Below are 22,610 nucleotides of genomic sequence, written 5' to 3' on the forward strand. Positions count from 1 at the left end.
TGTCAAAAACAGTTTTGACTGTCGGAATTTCGAGCACTCTGCGTCCATCGTCAACGAGACTTTTTAATACACCTTTTAATGACAAAAGTGAATGTCTTCAAGTCATTTGGAAAACAAATGTCAACAAAGAAAGAAAAGATGAACATAAACATGACACTTTTGCTCCTGAGGAACACCAAGGACTCAATTAAGAGCATTTCAGAATACTGTATGTACTGTTTCCAAACAACGAATTATTACAACAATAATAATTCGTCATCATCATTATGAGGTCCGCTCTCTCAAGACTCCAGTTGCTACAAATGTTTTTTACAAAACTGTAACAAAAACATCCCACCCCAAAACAATCACTGAAGGGGTGAGAGAGAGAGTGCATTGTGGGAAATGTAGTCCTGACCGCCGAACTTGACAATAATACTGTTCAGGCACTGAGAAAGACAACTCAATTTTGCATTTTTTTTTGTCTTGAAATATTAGTTCATAAATACTGTACGCTTCAACTACTCTCTAGACTATTTGCACTTATCAAAGATAAGCATAATCATCAATATTTACAAGATGATCCTTTGAATGCACCAGGGTGAAATTAAAACGACTTCATCGACAAATTTCAAATTTGCAGCAATACGATATAGTATGGAAAAAAAAAATTCAACGGTAGTAAAGCACTAATTTTCTTATTCCATCTCTACCACAGCCATTATGCTTATGTACAATAGATCAATAGGTGATGTATTTTTGCACGTTTTTTTGGGGGGGGCTGAAAGGTTTTGAGGTTTGTTCACATTCAATCAATAATGTCTATTTATCTACGCACGTGTCCAACTCCCAGTGTCATAGGCAGGCCGGAAGAGTCACAGAAAGGCATAAAAGCGGACGTCCGGTAGCGCCTTGAGGTGTTGTTGACAAGTTTCAAAGTTTCTCTGTTAAAATCACACCGGGGGGAGAAATGAGGGGAAAAACAAAACGTGTTGACGTGTTCTTCCTGTCCGCTCGTTGGATCACATCTTTGGGACAGACAGTAGTTTTGTCCAAGCTGAAGACGGACTCGGAATCTTGCATAGAAGACAGTTTGTGCTTTGAGTGTGGCGTGGAGTTAGCACCAAAATGGCGGCGTGTCAGTCAGCCCTTGAGGAGGAGAGTGGCGCTCTCGCAAGGTTCAAACGAGGGCGGAGCCTCTCGGCGTCAGCGCTTTGAGGCTACCGTGGCAGAGCAGCAGCGTGGCGGCGGCGGCGGCGGGCACCTCGGGTCTCGCCGACGGGATGAAGATGGGGCAGGAGCGGGTGCGCGCGTGGCTCTTACGGCCGCCGGCGCGGCCCACCAGCTCGCTGACGGTGCCCAGGAGCAACGGCGGCGCGGGCGCCGGCGGTCGGGGGCCGGCGCGCCAGCCTTCGGGCCGGTCCTCCTTGTGCTTGATGGAGTACCAGGTGAGGAAGATGAAGACGAAGCCCACGAATTTGAGGCTGGCGGCCAGGCCGAAGTAGACGAAGCGGAAGGCGGTCACGTCGTATTCCCAGCACGAGCCGTGCACGCCGCAGTCTTGCTGCCACAGCATGCAGGTGGTGTCGATGACGGCGCCGAAGTAGATGGGCGTCGGGATGTAAGCTGGACACGTGACAAAAGTCTTTTCGTTCAAAGTAGTCCAGTTCCATAAGAGGAATTTTTAGTAAGTGCGATGAAACTTACCTAGAGTTCTGAGAAGGACAAACTGCATGCCCAGGGCAAAAGGCCTCTCTTCTTCATCCACAGACCTTAAAAAACACAACCATTTCTTTATATGTATCAAAAGTGTCACATTTGAATTATTTTACCTTAATTCTGGATGAAATATGACATTTTCTTTTCTTAAAGTAAATGCAGTGTATGTCAAGTGATGTCAAAATGACAATTTTATCACTTCTTTGCGAGTTAACTTTTTCTTAGCGTCACTTTACTACTAATATCTGACTTTCATTTAAAATGTGTGCAAATATTTGTCATTCATTTCATTCCTACCATTTTCTCTATTCATATTAATAATGAATATCTTTAAACTAATTTTATAACTATTATTTTCCCCTATTTGAAAAAGAAAACTCCAGTTTCAATACGTTATACTTAAATCTCTAGAGTTGTAAAGTGAAATATTTAGAAGCAAAACTATAAAAAAAACTTTTTCCATGTAATATTATATACCTTTGTTTTTAATTAATTCAACTTTGCTTGCTTATGCCATCCCTATCAGCTGATAATAGGATAACAACTTTTTTCGCCGATGTTGCACTTTTGTCTTAAAGTACAGAACTTTTCCTTCAATAATTTTGATCTTTCACTTGGTCAAAAAATAATAATAATAATTTGTGACCTAAGCCATTCCCAGCTCACCTGAGCGTGACGATGATGGCGGAAGGCTGCGCACAGGCGGTGATGAGGGTGACGATGAAGAGGAAGACGAGGAAAGGGATGAGCGTGTTGCACGTGCGGTTGCATTTCCCCGAGGTGGCGAAGCCGTTCTCGTTCAGGTACGTCTTGACGATGACCAGCTGCAGCTGATTGACGGGGCCGCCGCCGGACTGTGGCGTGATCACCTGACGGCTTTGCACGCAGCTGCACTCCGTGTAGTTCCGCATCTGATGGATTAAAAAAAAAAGTCATTTACCATGCTTGTTGTAGTACACATTAAATGTGACCAAAACTTTTACCCAGTTTCCATTAAAATTATCATGGCATTAGCAAATAGTGAGTGCTGTTAATATCAGTGGTCAGCAGAGGGTGCTATTGCTAATATTTTGAAGCGAAGGCTTCTGCATTGACATGTTCATGCAAATCTGCATTAAAATGTGCATGGAAAATTCTGTTTTTTTCTCTTTTTTTGTGAAATGATGGTGTGTGCAGATTTGACGTGCTCAAAATTTGAATCCATGAGTGTTTGTATGATCCGGCGTTCATTGTTAGTTGCACGGCTCACCCCGCTGCTGTCGTTGGCCACGGCGCTGCATCCGGCCAGGCAGGGGTTGAAGTAAGTGATGCCGTCCGACCCGCACACGGGCGCGTACTCGTGGATGCGGCAGCCGCAGTTGACGTTGCAACTTCCCGTCAGATTTCGGTGCGTCAGCGTCAGCGTCGGCCTGAAAAAAAAAAGGTAGAAAGAACGCTCAGGGTTTATTGTCATACTATTGTCCATGTGTACATTTAGGTTGTTTATGCAAATTTTCTTTAACTTTTTAAAAATTTATTTAGACCATTTTCTACTATTGTTTTTACCAGTTTGTGTTCTGTATTTTTTCCTAGTATTTTTGCAAAGTACCTTTGTATTTTCAAATATTTGTGTATTCTTTCCATGATTTTACTGTATTATTGGTCAAAGGTTTTTCTATTGTTTTAGAGATCCTATACTTATTATCTTGTTACTAAAATTACATTTTGTGGATATTGCTATTTAAAAACATTAGCAATGTATTGAATCATTTCAATTGTATCCTTAAAAAAAACCTACATTTTTTTTTTAAATATTACACATTATGTACTCATTTTCTAATCTCCAATCTTTTTATTTTCCTCTGTCATTTATGAACATGAAATTTACTGGTATATATTTGTGAAAAAAAAATCCCAATTACATTCAATTGAATGACATTATCACAATATTTTGACGAGCCCATGACACATCCCACAATATTGTGATTATAACTGCGATATGACATTTTCATATTATGACATGCATTTATTTTCACGGTGACAACTTTATTAATGCCTTTGCATTTCTTTTTTCTTTGTTTGTTTGTGTTTATTTCCCATTGCTTGTGTCTAGACGGGCAAACCAGAGAGCAGAAAAGCCTCCCAGGAAAAAAAGGAGGAGGAGTTTGGCATTCCTCACGTGGGTGCGAGTAGCCATTCTGCCTTTCTCAGCCAGCTCGACAAGCAGCACCTTTATTACCATCATGCCATCAAATATTTTAGCCTTCATCATTCTCCCGGTGGCCGAGAACCCAAAAAATGGGCGTAGCCAGCCCTTCTATATGTGACTAATAACTCCTATGTATGTCGCTAGCCTCATTTAGAAAGGTGGTCGAGATGACAGAGTGATGATTCACATGTGTGAGCAAGTGTTGCTTGGCCTTCATTAACACTCGATATGATGTCAACATCCAAGACTATTTTTTCCAAGCGGTATTTACAGCAAGTGCTTGGGACTCCCGCAATTCTAGCTAGCAATAAACAATAGAGGGCGACTACAAATCTCTTCATAATGTGCTCTTTGTCACGCTCGGGAACTTTGGCCAAGCTCCAAAATGGTGGAGCGTACTTTGGAGTTTCCAAGAAGAGTCCGTCTACTTTTTTTTAGTACAATGGGTTCTCCAGACTTTTTGGCACTGCTAGAATTCTATACTGTTAAGTTTTTTTGCAGGGATGATTTTTTTTTTTAAAGATTTGTAGCGACGCTAGTACTACAAGGAAAAAAATGGAAACAGAAAAAGAGTACTGGTGCTAGTTTTTTTCCTAGAAATGGACAAAATGCTCTTAGAAGAGTGACTTTCAAACAAAAATCTGTAGGAATCTCCACTTTTGTATGTCTACTTATGCTAGACATTCATGTTGCTAAGAGGAAGTAAGCTAAAACGAGGCTGAATTTTTTAAGAATTGTAATGACGCTACTACTTCTACCGTAAGAAAAAGCTGAAATAAAAAACTAGTACTGGTACAGGTAGAGCGCTAAAAATAATATCCTCGGCACGGACCGATACCAAAGTCATAATCGGACCCCAAAAAATGTTATCGGCACATCGCTACTTCGATCCAAAATGGCGGATTCCCGTGAATCTTCTTATGATAGACACGTGCACCCATTTTGTTGTTTCTAAGTGATATTTGAAGTAAAATACCCGACTATAAGGCACACTTAAAAGTCTTAAATTTTCTCCAAAATAGACAGGGCGCCTTATAATCCAGTGTGCTTTATATATGGAAAAAAAATAAAATGTGTCATTCATTGAGGGTGCGCCATATAATGCGGTGCGCCTTATAGTCGTGAAAATACGGTAAGAGATTTCTGGGGCTCACCCGGTAGTGTAAGGAATGTTGATGCCTCCGAGGTTGATGCTGTCGCATCCCACGATGAAGAGCGTGGAAAAGCAGAGCAGCGACACGCCGCTGCAGATCATCGCTAGCTTGGCTGACTCGCGAGCGCCTAGCTTGAGCTTTTTGATGATGTAGCCACCTAGCACGATGCCTACGCCGGCGCTCGGAACGATGATGAGCCCTGGAAGAACAAAGAGAAGAAAATGGTTGGACAGTATTCAAATATCTTCCGTTGATTTCTTCTTGTTGTTGATTGCGTCCATCTCGACCAGGTTTGGGTGTCCATGGCAACAGCAGCAGCACCACCCCTTACCCTTTGTTTCCTGGCAACAAACAGCATGTGTGCGTCTAGAAACGAGCATATGTTGACCGGCAAGAGACTTGGACACAAAAACAGGGCTTCCTGCTGTTTGGCGGCCATGTCGTCAGGGCGCTAATCCCGCCAGCTGCGCATCAACAGCACCCGCGAAGGGATTAGATTAGCGCTGGACAAATTAAAAGGGAAAGAAATAGATGTGCCCACGTAATAAACGTACGTCTTCCACTCTGGAGAACATTTTTACGAGTCAATCAAAGTCAGAGGGACAGCGTGACTCGCGATCGGAAAAGTCAACGTGAACTTTTAAGTGTTCTTATAATGGCGACTTACGCCAATGTGATTTCTTGTGTGTCTTTCAAAAGATATTAAAAAAGATGCGAATGGACAAGCTAAAAGTCACTTCAGAATTGGAGGACACTCAACGTCTCATTGGAATTTTAAAAGATCCGAGAACAAAATATTAATATTCAGACTTGATTTACATCAAGATAGACCCTCCAAAAACATTTTTCATGAAATAGTTTAGCTGTTTACTCGAATTCATTCATTGTGGACTTATTGTTGCCTGTAGGTAATTTTTCAGTTGTGGTGCTAAAGATGTTTATGGTCTGATAATATTTTTAGGGTGAGAGGTTGGTGGCCGTACTTCATTTAAATATTTATTTTCCTTTACTAAAAAAGTAAGTTCTTTCAATTGATCAACAAATAACAGCTAGCTTTTTATCCAGACAAAAATCTAACATTAGCATCCATTTGCAACCTGCGATTATGCTAAATATTTTTTTATAAATTGACTACTTAAAAAAATAGACTTGTAATCTAACCGTTGATAGTTTAATATGTAGAAAAACAGAAGAGAAGGCTTATTTGGAAGGATTTTCAAGCCAAAATCTCTTCTGAAATGACCGCAAAAAAACCCAAATATAACAGAGACATAATTGAATATAGACGCAATATGGCTAACATTACAAAGCAATTGTAGCTTTCTTTACTCACCCGTGTATATGCTGGCGTTGGAAGCGGGAATGCCGAACTGGGACTCGATGAACTTGGGTATGAACGTGATGAAAGCGGTGACGATGGCGCACTCGGCCGTGTAGGACAGGCTGACGAACAGGAAGGTCATGTTGCTGAGGATTCTCAGCGCCGCCTTGGGCAGGTCTGCTCAACAAAAATAACAACAACAATAACAATGTAGCTCTCATTTACTCATTACTGGAAAGCAATGCGCAATTAAGAGACGACCATATGCGCTCATAACACAACATTCTCGTCTAATTACGCGGGGATAAGTAATCCGTAGGGACATGTGAAGGATTGACGCAGCTTCCCGGTTGACTTATTGGCCAGGGATGCGTTACGGCGTGTCCATTAGCGAGGGAGTCGTTCCCGCTCGGAGCCGCCAAGGGCGAACGCGGCCCGAGGTTGCCGTCTGGATGATTTGCCGCCCCCGCGTTGATCCTGTCACTTGCCAATTATGTGGTCAGCAGGAAATAAACTCCTGTTGCTAGGCAGACTAAGCTAGAAAAAGAGCATCACGAGTACCTTTTATTAAAGTGCTTTTTTGACAATAATGCTGTAGGTGGTCATCTGTTATCGCAAATGCGTTCAATGATGTCCTTCCCCGGGGGGGGCGTGGACAGATGGCGAGCCCCTGTGGATGCCCCCACCGCAGCTGTTCCCCCCCACCAAGACGCGCCACTGGGATTGGAACGGTTGTCACACTTGTTTCCATTGTGGCCATTCGTTTGCATCAAATCAGCTTGCTCGCTCAAGGGTTTGTCTTAAGAACGCTTCCAAATGGGAGGCCATATTGGGACAGATTTGCTGTCCGCTGAAAAGCATTTATAGGCCAAAATCCATCAAACAGTGGTTTATGGCAACCATTTATCCTGTGCAAGTGATTCAAAATGGTACACGGTCGATTCAAAATAGCCTAAAATGACCCACTTGCTTCCAAACTTGGGCTTGAAAATGTTTTCTTTGTCCAAGGTTACTTTTCAACCTCTGGCAAAAAATACACACTTTTTGGGCTAACAACATATTTTAGGTTCCATCCAAATGATAAACTTATCTGACCTCCAGGTCCAAAATAGTAGACGCATGACTAAGGTATTTGTTACTCGCGCCTACTGTTCATTCACAGGATTTTTCTAACGTCTGCAGTTATCTGAAGGACAACATCTAACATATTGGAAGCCATCACCACGATTTGAAGTGTTAGCATTTCATTCGCCGAATATGTTTGCACTACACAGCAAAAAAAAAAAAAAAAAGATGGCTTTGACTGCCTAGTTTTGCTCGGCGGGCGGGTTTGTCTAGTCAGACGAATCGTGACTGCGTTCTCCCGGGAGCTCATTTAAAAAAAGAAAAGACGACGCGAGGAAAGATGGAAAAGCCCACGGCAGAGGAGAGGGAAAACGGGGGTCCCTGGTTCATTTGAAGCAGGGATGAAACAGTCAAAAATAAAAAAATAATGGCCATAATCTACTGACTGTGCTTACGGTGAATTACCTGCTTCATTAGAGAACCTCCTTAAATCAATAACGCTCTCGCAGGAGATCTGAATGGATTCCCAGCGTTGGATTAGAAGACTAATCGTCGTCATTGATTCGATTACAGGCATTTTGTACATCGTTAGCTGGAGGCCAATCCCAGCCAGCACTTTTAAGTAAAGTAAATCTGCATTGTTTGGGGAATTTAGCTAGCTAGGCGATGCTATACGGTATCACGATATTTTAGAACAGGATTAATAAAAACTTTTTCTGTTAGGTCAAAACTTTCCAATGGAATAGAGCTATTAAAATGGGGTTTTCTGTAGTAAGTGTAACAGCGTAGTAGTTTCCCTTGTTCTTCGGTTTGTTAGTTAAACTGATTGTAAAATGGAAAAGCAACAGAAATTTGTATTTTTTTTGTATTGACTATAGCACAGGTGTCAAAGTGGCGGTCCGGGGGCCAAATCTGGACCGCCGCATCATTTTGTGCGGCCCGAGTAAGTAAATCATGAGTGCCAACTTTCTGTTTTAGGACTAAATTCAAAATGAAGATTATAGATGTATATTATATTTCCAGATTTTCCCTTTTTAAAATCAATAATTGCAATTTTTTATATATTTTTTTGCATTTGGTGTTTTTAGGTCAAAAAGCATTTTGTAAAATCTAAAAATAAATGTATACAAATATTTTCACTTGAATATTGAATATAATTTTTTTTTAAAAATGTTTCCATTTGAAATGAAAAACAAATGATTATTAGATGTTTTCCCTTACTAAGAAAAAAACTTCAAATAAACAGTTTTATATCTATAAAAAATGGAATATTTAGGGCTTTTGATCCAGTTCTTATAATTCAATAAAAAAACAAATCTAAATATTATATCTAAAATGGTCAGCCCCACATGAAATCGAGTTGATGTTAATGCGGCCCGCGAACGAACCCGAGTTTGACACCCTTGGACTATAGGAAGACCTTTGTTTTTGTTTTTTAAATAAAAGAAAATGACAAAAAAAAGATTGTTTCAGCTAACTCATTGGCTCCCATTGACGTTGCTAGGCATCCAATTTTTTTCTGTACTGGGCGGTGTTTAAATCAACCAATCTTTTATGAGCCTACTCACTCACACAAATGAACATTTTTCCATATTAACGCAAGCAGATCCTTACCCTTAAAGTCCTTCCCGAAACTCATGGACGAAGACACGTTCTGCCCCTTGCCGCCAGACTTCTCCTTCATCACGTCTTGGTCGTCGCCGGGCAGATTGTCGGGCGAGGAGCCCGCCTTTTTCTTCCGCTTCTTATGTCGCGGCGGCAACTTTTTGGGGAAGGCGAACATGGGAAAGATGACCAGAAGCATGGCGACGGCGCACAGCAAGAATCCGCTCCACCTGAAAAACGCAAACAACCAATCAGCGGCGATTCCCCAGACGGTCGAGGCCAGTGTATTTACCAGTTGCCGACGAAGCGGGGGTCATTTTGATCGATGTTGACCACGGTTTTGGGGTCCACGTAGAAGCCGATGAGGACGCCGCCCAGCAGGTAACCAGCCGCCGGGCCCAGGGCTCCCATCACGTACATAACGGCTGAAGGGGAAAAAATACGCTGGAATTAGGCTTGGATGCTTAAGCGCCACGGGCTATGAGAAAGAAAGTCTTAGCCAATCAAAAGGCGCCACGGGAAGGCAAACAAAAAAAATCATTAAAGTTTGAACACCTCAATAAAGCCCCCGAGGCAAAGAAACAAGTCAAAGGCACTTTGCAGTTCCAATTTGGGGGGTCAGACTTTCCATAATTACACCAGGAACATTGCTTCAAGTTATGAAGTGTTAAGATTAGCACTTAAGAGTGCTGTGTACTTTTTGAAACAATTAAATATCTCACACTCAGACTTTGTTTTAACATTATGTAATAGTTCCTATCTGCAAAAAAATGCCAACATTTGATTTTTTTTACCCATAATGAAGCGGTCAGGAACCTTTTTGACAGAAGGAGCCAGAAACAATCACAATTTTTAAATATTAATTCTTGAGAAAGCCAAACTCAAAAAGTCAAAATACATGAAAATGTGCTTTTTTTTGTTATATCAATACTTATAGCACAAGAATTATTTTAACGATAACCTTACGCTGTTGCTAATCAATGTTAATATGCACGCACGAGGGGAAAATGTGATTAAATGTTAGCGGAGAGCCATAAGCACCCATAAAAAAGCCACATATGCCTCATGAGCCATAGGTTTGCTAGCCCTAATGTTGACATGTTTACTCATTTTGTGATTTATACTGAATATAACATTTTTTTGTATTATTTACATTGACACGGGTTATACAAAGGTGTTCAGACATGCATTATCTCCATTTTTTTTGTTTTACTTGTCTTTGCAGGAACGTGAATGAATGCATACGAGACGATGGCCATATCAAAAGTGCACGTCCGCTTTACTGGCCATAAATCCAGCGTGCCAGCCAGACGTGACTCACTCCTCTAAGCACTTAAAGCCCGTCCGTCCTTCCCCTATTGGCTCATGTCACGTTCCGTCAAGAGTATATATCATCTCCGAAAAGCCGCCAACTGTCGTATTGTGGAGTCGAGGCACGGAGAAGCGTAACACAATGTGACGGGATATTAGCGGGGACAAACTATTAATTATGTCGGGCCAGCGTGGCAAAGGGGTCTTATCTTTTTATCTCCTCCTTGAGATGAATAATGGCTGGTGGGGTTGTAAACAGTCTGGATTTAAATAAATTCAATAGAGTTGCAAATAAAGGTTGTGTCGTGTAATGTCGGATTCAAATGTGCAGTTGTTGGCCAAAATGAAAATGCTAATTTGGGTATGTTTGGCTATAAATTGTGTCATTAGAATTACAGTATCATTTGGCGAAGTTCATCAAATTGTGAGGTTTGAATAAGCGTTCACATCAGAAACTTTCACAGCGCAAGTCAAAATGGATGGCTGCCAGTTTGTCACCTGTGATTTACTGGGAGTGTCGAGGGGGTCCGGAAAAGGTTAACTCAGATGAAAAACCGAATGATAGACCATCAATATATTTAGCTCCGCCTATTGGCAAATCAAAAAAAGCAAAAAAATACTTTGAAAGTTCTTTACGCTGGACAAACATTTTTTCTAAATGCTAACTTAACTGTCTTGGGATCTGAAAGATTCTTTGGATCCTTGGCGGTCCACACTTAAGAGCAATAAATCACCAAATCAAAACACTGTGGTCTTTTTCGGACCCGAATGTTTTGGGGGGGAATTCTGAAGACGGGGTCCAAAGGCCGCCAGATGTGCTAGCGCGGCAACAAGAGGGGGTGACGTTCCATCGCACACAAACAGGCTGCAGCGGTAGGGGGCGTCGCCACGGCGGACGGGGGCCGCATGCCAATGACGGAGGAGCGCCAGATCGCGTTACTCAATTACGCAACGGACCTTGAGCGGCTGCACGTGAAGGACGAAACGTCACCGGCTTCGGATGACTCCATCCGTCGGGCGCTATCGGCTTTATATCCACTCGCCATCTATCTCTCCGGCCACCGGGGTTTGACTTTTCTGTACCTTAGCAGTATTTCTCCACATTAAGAGTTCCTTTCAAGACAAAGATTAAGGACGCAGTAACAGAAAGTTCCCAAAATAAATGTCCTTTTTTTGTAATAGGACGGACACGTGTAGGGATTTAGCATAGCGCATCTGAACACGACTGAATGTTTGCCACGTTCCGAGATGAGATTTACCCGACGGTAATCCAGACTAGAGCGGCAAAAAGGACCAGTCCCAAAGGGGAAGGAGCGAAACAGATGGTTTGGGAAGCCACGAAAAAACATTGGAGGCGGGACTGAAGATAAAGCGAGCGGCGCCGTGTAGCCCGAAGATAACGCTTTCTCGGCAACATCCTCGCACCTCCAGGGAGCAAACGCTGCTCTGTTGTCTGGACTCTTGCCTGTCCGAAAAAAAACCACCAAAGACTTGATAGCAGACAGAATTGACTAAAGCTTGACAGCTGATATCTGAGCGCCTAACCGTCCCCAACTCCTTAATCTTAACACTATCCTCTAATCCCAAAGCAAAATGTAATTTTAAAGCCCATCTCCTGACTTTATCCTAATCCAAGCCCCAAGCCCTTTCCCTCTCTATTGTGCAATGTGATGTCACGAGGATGGTTTTACCATACCGTGACCGTTATAAGACGGTTGTTAAGAAAAGTTCAGCAGGTTTTTCTGGCAGTAGCGTCAAGCCTCAAGAATGCTAGCCTATAGCTATTACGTTGCTGAAAGGAGTTTGGAATATTTCTATCCCAGGCCACATCATAATTGTAATAAATCCACGATTAACCGACTCACCAACAACAAATCGCGGCACTTTATAAGCCTGGTGGGCCTCCAGGGCTTGTATTATTTTGCTATGAATTTGGAATAGATTATTCTATTGTAGTCCGGGACCTGAATCGGAGGACGTGGATGTTGTGGATTTTACATTTGTAAACAAGGCTAACACATTTATTGCCATTAACGGTGATAGATTAGCCGCTATCGCACATGTGTCAAAGTGGCATCATTTTGTGTGGCCCGGGAAAGTAAATCATGAGTGCCGACTTTCTGTTTTAGGATCAAATTAAAATGAAGAGTATAGATTATATTACATTTCCTGATTTTCCCCCTTTTAAATCAACAATTGTCATTTTTTAATCCATTTTTTCAGTGTTTTTAGTTCAAAAATCATTTTGTAAAATCTAAAAATATATTTAAAAAAAGCTAAAATAAACATTGTTTTAGATCTATAAAAAACGGAATATTCAGTTCTTTTAATCCATTTATAAAAATAAAAATCTAAATATTATATCTAAAATGGTCCGACCCACGTGAAATCAAGTTGACATTAAAGCGCCCCGTGAACCAACCCGAGTCTGACACTCTTGCGCTAGCGCTTCCATTTAAAAATGGATTGAACGCCTAGCGTTCACCTCCCTGCTCCCTTCCGAGCTCCCGTGACCTTGTCTTCATCCCCTCCCCCATTTATACCCTTGACAACAGAGTCTTGATGAGAAAGCACACGGACTAATGAAGGAACCCCTTGGTGGCCAAAGTCGTTAGCGCAGGCTAATGATGTAATTTAATTACAGCTTTTAAGGAACAAGTGAGCAAACTCATGAATCATCGGCCGGTCCTCCGTTTAGTAAATGTTTGTCCATGCCGAGCATCCAAACAGTCGAGAACCTGGTCAAATCTTGACCAAAAAAATGCAATCACTTCTACGCGTTAGCCGATCGTACATAAAGACTTTTTACACGCCGCGCATTCCTAAATGGACCGGAATAACACGAGAGCGACAATGAAATCCCATCGCCATGGAAACTTGCTGACACGGCAGTGTCTTCTTACCGGTTTCAACCTTTGCAGAGGACACGGGCGCAAATAAACAGTGAAATAATATACATCATTATTTATTGCGACGTAGGATATTTATGACGGGAATGCTCGCTAGTTTGAAATTTGGGGGTCGGGCTAAGGTTTGAGGGGCAAAAACGAAGCGGTTTTACTCAGCGGACGCAGCCGGCGAGCCGTGTGGAATGTTTTCCAGGATCAAGCGCGGTAAAGACGTTTGATCCAGGAGGCCCGTCGGTACTGACTGGTACAGACGGAGAGCTTAGACTTGAAAGAAGCAGAATCGATCAGACAACCCTAAAAACCCTTCTGACTCGTACCATCAACTCCAAGACCACCCAACAGCTGGCGGCGTCTAATCACCCGGTTTAGCACAGCCGTAAGCCGAAGACAAGACCCGTCACGAGGGGTCCGCGGAAAGGACCTGACCGGGATGAATGGCGCTTTGACGACTTCGACTCGTAATTTGGCATTCTGCCGTGATGGATACAGACAATGTGGCCGATACGGTCATTTATTTCAAAATAGAGAAAAGATAAACCGATAAAATGCTAAACAACATTTGTATTGACGTCTATGAATGAAATTCAAGAAAATTATTTTGCATAAATCGTGAAAAAAACTCACTTACTTGTGCCCGCCATTGCTCGCTCAGGGCGCCGCCATCTTACCTAGACCGCTACGGACACACTTCATGCTTGTACTGGTCATGTGACTTCCTTTTTGAATGTCTACTGTCGGAATGTGGAATCCAGCAGACGATCCTGTATCTCAGAAATACAACGTGCAATGATTTTTCCTAGGATTTTCACTTCAAAGTAACACATTTGTACTCCCTATTAAAACCATGAATATGGAGGTGAATACTGCCAATCAGGGGGCGGCTTATACGAGAAAAATTGTGAAATTGAACGATTTGAAGGCAATTTTAAGGGCGCGGCTTATATGCGAAGGCAGCTAATATGCAAAAAATAGGCTAGTTTGGGTGACACTGTTATATGCCGCTTTATTTTTGTTGTTATTTTCACAGAAACTCGAACCACAAGTGTTTTCATTTCACCCACCGAGACAAAAATCCTGTGTTAGCGGAAGCCCACTTGAGTTGCTTCATCCCCCCTCAGACAAAAGTTCCCCGGCTGTATCAGAAATTGAAGGAGATTAAAAAAAAACAGTCTGCTTGTCGTCTCTGCGAGAGCCCGGCAGTGAGATGTCACTTCTCGAACACTTTGTGCCATATCGCGTCATTCCAGATAAGAGCAGCGCACTTTATGAAAAGCATTTTTAATCCTATCGGGGCGGCAGCAATCCGCCTTGGGAATGACGTCCGCTCTGCTTTGTGCAGACACAACTAGCGACCTGTCTGAACTTACGGATGGCGAAAAGTGATCTGAATTAGCAATATTCTTCTTGGCTCCGTCAGATAACGATCAGCGTTCTATGCTTTGACAACCTCTATGGCCCCGACACCCAAGCCTAGCGAGCTAGCTCAAAAGGAGGCCTCTCCCAAGATCCTCACAGTGGGAACCTCCTTAGTTGGACAAGCCTCCTCCATCGCTATCCATACGTTAACCCTTTACAAGATCACCATTTGAAATTGTTTGGGGCATTGGCATCAATAACAAAATGCAGCCTTCGCCAGCCCGCCGTCATTCCCCCCGCCATAATCCGGTTGGCTGTACTCTAGAGCGATGCACCCTACCAGAGGTCAGATCTTGCCGTGTAACCATAACAACATATCTGATGAGATAAACCAGGATATCTGGGGTGGTTCGTAATCGTATTTCCTGCTCTTCGCTTCGCTGGCGGACATGTAATGGCAACCTCATGTACGACAGTGACGGAGCGAAAAGATGCTCGCCGAACAAAATCTACTGTTCGAGGCGCCAAAGTAATGCGGTGGGCACATTACGATACCACAGTACAAACTCAAGAGATAACGACAAGGCGGAGAGTAAGCTTAACATAGTTGTATCTTGTAGTACAATTTGCTTTAGAGTTGATCCAGATGACAATCGCTAGATTTGGAAGCTAGCCAGCAAAGTGATTGACAGCCAATCTATCCCGGTACAAACAACTCCTACACAAAGGGTTACACGACTCTGGAATCAATTTGTCTTCTTTCACACTTATTTGTCTTTTCACACTGTCGCAGATGTGCAAATACTACCGCTGTTCACAGGAAAACTATTATTGCGCAATTGTCCCAAAAACTTAACATTTTAATACAATCTTTAGGGCCTGATAAGGTTATCCAGATCTATGTAAAATTTCTCAGTGCTCGGTTAAGTGTTCGATAACTGTCTCCACTTAATTAACCCTGAACTAATTAACCTATGTCACCAGAAAGGCAAAACAGCTCAATGCTAAATTTAGCTACGCAACAGACTGAATCAGCGACATGAAATTCGGCCTGTCAGACCAGGTTTTTTTTTTTGGTTGCCACATTAGGAAGAGACGAATCCTCAAAAGGGAAAAGACAGCTCGAAGTCAGAAAGGGACAGAACGGCGGAAGAATGTCAGTAAATGTCAGAAAAATGAACAGTCGGAGACTTTCTTCGACTCGACATTCAAATTCTTTTGTTGAAGCGTCAGCTACGGTCTACAGATCAAATCTCCGCCTAACTTGCGTCATGTAGGCCGGCCTTACAACTAATGCGGTATTATATAGCACGTCGTTTCATCTGGAAATATCTCATCGGGCTCTTGTGGACAATTTAACATCATTCCTATGGGTTTTACAAATAAAATCATCGGACCAGAGGCGGGGACGGGGGAGGATTAGGTGAACCAACACGGACTAGAGAGCGAGCAAGAACAAAGGGGGAACAAAAAATATGACCAATTTTTTTCTCTCCCCCCCCCCGCTGGCGGCATAGCTGAAAACAAAAGATTTCTCAGTGTTCCTCCAATCACAAGCTGGCTAGTGGCATTTCCCCAGGAACCTTCCCACACTGTCAAAACAATCCAGCTAGCGCGCAGTTAACGGCCGGTGGGCATCCGGCAGCGATCTCTAGAAAGGACGACGGGAACGCCGAGTATTATCTCGGACCAACTAGCCTCCCACACGGGAAGAACACGGTTAAAAAACACAACGAGGCCTTGAGGTGAGGCTTCTACGTAAAGGTCACGTGGTACACAAAGGCTAGCCGCTAGCGCTAACATGCGAAAAGTTGTTGCAATGAGTTCAAATGAAGTGCTTCCAGGTAAACCCAAATTTTGGTCAAACTTGAACCCTATAGAGATCACGGGGGGGTAAAACTGAACCCCCGTGAGAAAAGCCGAGACGAGGAAACCGGAGTGGCCGAGCGCCGTAGCGTGATCCGTCGCCCCCGAGGGTGCGAGATGGAGATGGCCGACGGAGGGTCAACGAGGTCAATGCTCCGGATCGTTATGAAACAGAGTGAGCAAAGCAAATGCATAACAAGCCCACGTCTGTGTAAAAGTGTAGCGAGCGCCTAAACAAGACAAAAGATGAATAGCACCCCGCGCGCGCACTTCCTAATTTGTCAGAGAACATACTGTAACCCTTGTACTTAATATATCCTAATACTGACAGCACCGAATAGTAGTCGGATGGTGAGTAACGCACGTGGAAGGAAAGGTCGCGGCTGTACATAAAAGGTCACGAGGTCACGGCGTAAGCAATGGAATCAGTCCGTGACCTTTCCGGCCTGTGCTATCAAGCATAAATAGCAACTTTTCAGCATCGGTTCCTTGTAAATCACAGATGATGTGAAGGTAAAACACAGGGAATGAAGCACAAGGTTATTATTTTACTCCCAAAATGACATTTAAAGGGCTTATTTCATTTTGTCCAAAAATACGTACTGCTACATTTTAGATTTGAAGCCCAAAATTGGGGTACTCGGACGTTTCGTCGAAAGACCCCAGGGACCAAACGTCTTTCAACGAAACGTCCGTTAAAAGACTTTGGATTCAGTGTTTTTACGACATTCCAATTGATTGTGTAGATTGTGTAGCGGGTTAGGGTAGTAGAAGAAGAAAAAAGTTAACACTTTGACCTTTTGTTAAAGTGTGTGAAAGGGATAAGCCACGAAGGGAATACATGGCTGAAAAAGTTTCGGAATTTCTAATCCGCTGACCATTTTGACGACGTGAAAGGGATAAAGGGCGCCCCGACTCTTGTCTGAGTGCCGAATTATAAGCCGCTGTCCTAAAATGGACAATTTTGAGGGCGGCGGGGGGGTGTTTGGCTCGAGCGATTTGATGTCGCCGTGTTACCACGGCGACCTGGCTAACAGGTCAGAGTGGAAATCCACAAAAGACTTGATCTTAAATTGGGGGCTCACCTAGCCAACGTTGAAGAAGGGATCCGTTAGCCTATCTTTTTGCAAAATGCAAATGTGATAGCATAAATTATTACACGGCGGCCTGACAAAAGCGGCACGTTGCCATGGTTATTTCCCCGGCATATGGGATGCCATCAAGGACGTCGACGGCTTTGCCTGGCGGTGGTGTCGGAAGCGGAACAATTCTGCACTTTCTTACCATCCCTGCCGGGAAAAAGCAAAGGTCAAAGGCGAATACGCAAAAAAACGACTTTGCTCGCTAAGCAACGGCGCCCTGCTGTTGTTGTTGTTGTTGTTTTTTTCCCCCTGCGCTTGGATAGCGATGCTGCATTGGCTCGCCGTTACGCCGGGAGGCGATCAATACGGCGTCTTGGAGGGGCAACGTGAGGACACGCAAATTGTGAGATCCGCTGAATCTGAAAACGTCGGCTGGCGCCAATGAGCCGGAGCTTATAATATGACGCCGGTCTTCCCAGAAGAGGTCAGTAGAACAGCAAAGATCAGCCTTCAGCCGATGGAGGGGCGCCTCACCCAAGTGGTCACGTGGGGGGGGGAGGAGGATTACGTTCAGAGTTTTGCAGAACAATTACGAAACGGCATACCGGGGCCCGAATGGATCGGCTCGCCGGACGGCCGGTTGTTTCGCGGGGCGCGCTCTCGCGCACGCACGCATTTGGGAGCGCTTCATTAATCATAGGCAACCCAGTTCTGCCGCCGAGCGAGCCCACATTCCCTCTCGCTGAGGCGCTGGTCCACTTTGCAGTCTCTGAGGTTTTTGGCTGGTGAGGCCCTTGTCAGGCTTATCGCAAGGCAAATAACCACGCGCAAAGGCAATTTAATGCATCTTGCGCATTAGAAAGTGTGTATACGAGGAAGTCCTGAGGTAACAATAGTAGACGTACACGGTTTTGTTTTGTTTTTCTATACCGACAGCCATGAGGAATGATGTTTGTTTTGTGAGTTCTTAAAAAGTGGAAAACTCGAGAGGATTTGGAGCAAAATCAACAAGTTATGTTTTGTGCTTTATCTTACTGTATTTTCTCGCATATTAGCCGCCTCTGCGTATAAGCCATACTCCTAAAATGGTCTTAAAATGGTTGAATTTTACAATTTCTCTGGTATAACATGCCCCCCGATTCACAATTTTCACCTCCATATTCGTGTTACTTTGAAGGGAATTTCTTAAGAAAAAATCATCGCACGTGGTATTTCTGAGATACTTTATGAATCGATTGCTGGATTGCACATACCTAAAGGTTGTTGCCTGCATGTAGACAAATTCAAAAAGGAAGTCACGTGAGCAGTACAACCAGGAAGTGTGTCTGTAGCGGTCGAATTTGTCATCGCCAGGTAAGATGCGGCGCCCTGAGCGAGCAATGGAAGGCACAAGTAAGTGAGTTTTTTCACGTTTTTTTTCCCTTGAATTTCATTCATAGACAACTTTAGGATTTTATCTGTTTAACTTTTGTCTATTTCAACCGCTTGGGGCACAGATGGGTAACTGTTATGACTGATCATATTCGGCATACCTCAGTTGGACATCTATTTCCCTCAATGGCAGTCCACACGTTCATTTAGGAAACAAAATAAAACGGTTAGACGTTCCCCGATGCAGATTTTTCAACTTCCGATAGGATTTTTTTCAAACGTTTAAACCCGTGCCAATAGTGAGTACCGGATCGGAACGCCACTGGTTACAGCAATAAGAAAGTTGCAAAAATAATAATAAAAGGGCTATAAAAAAATCTGAGATATGGACTGCAGAGAGGCGAAAATTGAGAAGTTGCATTTGAGGTAGACTTACCCAGGTAGAGAGAGGCGTTCTCTTTCTTCACGTTGTCGTCCAGGTAAGTGGGCCCCAGCGTGTAGATGGGCGTGGAGCCCATGCCCACCATGATCTGCGCGCAGATGAACAAAGCCACGTAGAGGTTGTGCTCGTTGCCTTCGTGGTCGCGGGGGCACGAGGCCGCATCCACCGCCGCCGCCCGCCCGTTGGCGCCCAGGCAGAGTCCTTCGTTGCCCGTCGTCGAGTTCACCTCCTGGATCTGGTAGGGCGGCGAGATGAAGTGGGGCAGGGAGAACAACGCCGCGCCCACGGCGATGACCACCCCGCCGACGGCCAGCCATCGCGGCCTCTGACCCCGGCCGCCAAAGTACGAGATGAAGACCACCACCAGCAGGCTTCCGATGTCAAAGCAGCTGACCAGCAGGCCCGACTCGGAGCTGCGGAGGCTGTAGCGCTTCTCGATGGTGGTGATGACGCTACTCAGGTAGCCCGAGACCATCAGGGACTGGATGAAGGTCAGGTAGCACATGCAGAACAGGAAGCAGCGCGAGTCCCGGAGGATGACTTGCGCGCACTTCCGAGCCGGGACGCGGATCAGACGGCTGAGGGAGAAGCCCACTTTTTTACCGCCGTTGGGCCTACGGGCGTCCACGGGGAGGGAGCTGCTGAGGCCCACCATACTGGACGCCGAGGGGGAGAAATCGGTCCTGGACGAGGGCGTTCCCGGGGATTTGGGCTGGAGTTGGCGGCTCTCCTCGGCGTCCGCGTCGAGCGGGTCCACGTCCTTGCGGTCCGTCGGGCAGGGTCCGTTCAGGATGGGCAGGCTCTTGGACTTGAAGCCGCTTTCCGAGTCCACGTACTGGTCCTGGAGTCGGAGGATCTCCAGGGATTCCGAGAGCTCGCTGCCGCTTTCGTCACTGTCCGTCGACGCCATGCCGGGACCGGGGTGAGGGGCGTGGCTTGGCGGGCTGGGGGGGTCCCGGCCGTGCCTGTGAAGTCCTCTACTTGGACGCGAGGACTCCCTCGGGGGGCGCTGAGGACGAAATCAAAGAGCACCCTACCGGCATCGCCGCGGCGGGATGCCCGCAGCCACTTACGGGCATTTTCCCATCTGAAGTTGACTAAGTGATTCTTGGGAACTTGAAACTACAGTCGATTGTAAATTGTGTCTGATTTAGGCTCGCATTGCGGTGTTGCTTGCAATGGTTCTTTGTTGGAAGCTATTTTTCTTTGTTCCGCAGCATAGCAGCAGCCTGGAGACAAGAAAGCAAGTATTGACGCTTTCCTGAATAAAGACTGTGACAGAGAGATGCCAGAAGAAATTCTTCAGCCAGACAATTGAGATGATGCTCAAGGTTTAGTTATTTAAAAGGTATTTGGCACATTCTTCTCAAATGCAGTCATCTTTTAATCTTGCGAAAATTAAAGAAAAGTACAGTTTGATAAGGGAGAGAAATCACACTTTTTGAGGCAAAAAACAACAACTTTTTGTTTTTGTTGTTGTTGTCAGAACTATTTTTTTCTATTATAGTAACTATCTTTTATATTGTTTTTTTGTCATTCATATTCAGCATTTTTTGACAATTATGCTGTATCTAGATGAATTGCTGTTTGTAATAAAAATAGTTATTTATAATGAATTATATTGCTACATACAAAAAACAAAGAGAAGCATCAAATTCTTAACAAATAAAACATTATTATTCAGATATGTAAACTACAATGACTGTAGTAAGTGTTTTTACAGTCAATTTTTTAAAAGTGGCAGTCAGAACCACAATATTTTGAAATTTAAGTAAGAAATATCATTTAAAAATAATTAAGCCAAATTAAAAGACCCAGTATTTACTAAGCAAAAATATTTTGTTTACTGCCACAATTTCTGATAACATTTTTTTCAGTGTGCACTTTGCGTGCGTTCAGGCTGACTTTTTCTGACTAAATTCCTCAAATTTAAACCAAAAGCAGAGAGTAAACAACACAATCAGAGCATAGGATCGATTGACGGTGTTGTCAAAATGCACTAAAATACCAAAATAAGAATATAAACAGCAGCATCTGTCCTTTTGTCAAGGCACAAACACAGTGCGAGAACAAAAGAGCACGCTGTCACTGAATGCCTCACTCAGTCCCCTAACAGGAAATTGCGACTAGAGTATTGGAAATATTAAACGAATTGATCGGAAAGAATCAATTTTCGGAATAAGTTCGAAAAATATACTTTAATGAGGTGAACTACTCACAAGGGATAGGAAGGAGGTAGCCTGTTGTTGTCCTCAGAGCGGTCGCTCGCTGAATGAAATCGCTCAGATGCGCAGAGCTGCTGCTGCCTGATTGCTGCCTCCAGTGACAATAGGAAATTAGACAACTTCAGAAGCAGCCCCTAAAAAACGACAACCAAATCGGAATGTTTACTCATCAAACTCCATCAAAATATATTTTCTATTCATTCTTAACGTATAATGGACTATTTACGACAGTTTATAAGTGTGTCAAGGTTGCTAATACTCAAAACACAAGTTTTTTTGAACGCACCACACTCAGGCCGTGAATTGTTTACAACGTCAGCCATCTTGGGACATATAGTTGTCATTTTTTTTAACACTGTGCGAACTCACATTTAAAAGACCAATATTAACACAAAAAACGCCGATCAAACGTAAATAAATTAAAACATTGCATTTTACGGATTAAAAGGAAAAAAGCAAGAATGTAAATTGCAATCAAAATTGTGTACCGGCATGCATTTCGGCTTTGTTGTCGGTTTGTTGGGGAAGACTACACTACGTCATCTTAACAGCTGGGAACCATGCTTGACCCTTTTGTTGTTGTCATTGACTGGTCCCAGGGCCACACACACGATTAGATTTGGTTACGCGGAATTAAAATACTGTATTATATAAGTGACATATTAATGTTATTAAAAAATGGAAACCATAATTTTTGGTCTTTTCTTTTACCATTAAAAGTCCGGATATCTATTTTAATAATGTTACTCAGTGATAAAACGCTCACTTTTCTAATGATGAACGCACCTCTTCGAATAAAAATAACACAGGTGAGTTGAACCTATGACGTCAATATGAACATGAGTCACCCAATAGTAAATAAAGGAATGCAGGGTTAATGTGAAATTGTGTTGTTATACTAAAACGATCCATAAATGTTGTGTTTCTTTCATAAATTCTCAAAGTTCATGAGAAATATTAGAAAATATATTATAAGCAATTGTCCTCTGTACAGAACATTCTTATTCTTTTGTGGAA

General features: G+C 43.4%; 1 protein-coding gene across 1 annotated transcript; it reads right to left on the reverse strand.

The window, feature by feature from the left end:
• Positions 1-46: 46 nt before the first annotated feature.
• slco5a1 (solute carrier organic anion transporter family member 5A1) lies at positions 47-21,707 on the reverse strand. The gene is made up of 10 exons (XM_077624055.1): positions 21,588-21,707; positions 19,363-20,597; positions 9,324-9,456; positions 9,041-9,261; positions 6,374-6,538; positions 5,041-5,239; positions 2,948-3,107; positions 2,365-2,609; positions 1,687-1,751; positions 47-1,605 (listed from the first exon to the last, which is right to left on the reverse strand). The coding sequence occupies exons 2-10, from the start codon at positions 20,276-20,278 to the stop codon at positions 1,160-1,162; spliced, it is 2,550 nt and encodes an 849-aa protein (XP_077480181.1). The 5' UTR covers positions 20,279-20,597; positions 21,588-21,707; the 3' UTR covers positions 47-1,159.
• Positions 21,708-22,610: the final 903 nt, after the last annotated feature.

This window comes from Stigmatopora argus, chromosome 17 (genome assembly GCF_051989625.1).
Source record: "Stigmatopora argus isolate UIUO_Sarg chromosome 17, RoL_Sarg_1.0, whole genome shotgun sequence".
Taxonomy (NCBI): domain Eukaryota; kingdom Metazoa; phylum Chordata; class Actinopteri; order Syngnathiformes; family Syngnathidae; genus Stigmatopora; species Stigmatopora argus.

Coding starts and splice junctions, on each gene's coding strand:
- slco5a1 (XM_077624055.1), bottom strand. CDS start 20,278: ATGGCGTCGACGGACAGTGACGAAAGCGGCAGCGAGCTCTCGGAATCC. Junction 6,539..9,040: donor TTTCGGGAAGGACTTTAAGG/GTAAGGATCTGC, acceptor TTTGTTGAGCAG/ACCTGCCCAAGGCGGCGCTG. Junction 3,108..5,040: donor AACATTCCTTACACTACCGG/GTGAGCCCCAGA, acceptor TTTTTTTTTCAG/GCCGACGCTGACGCTGACGC.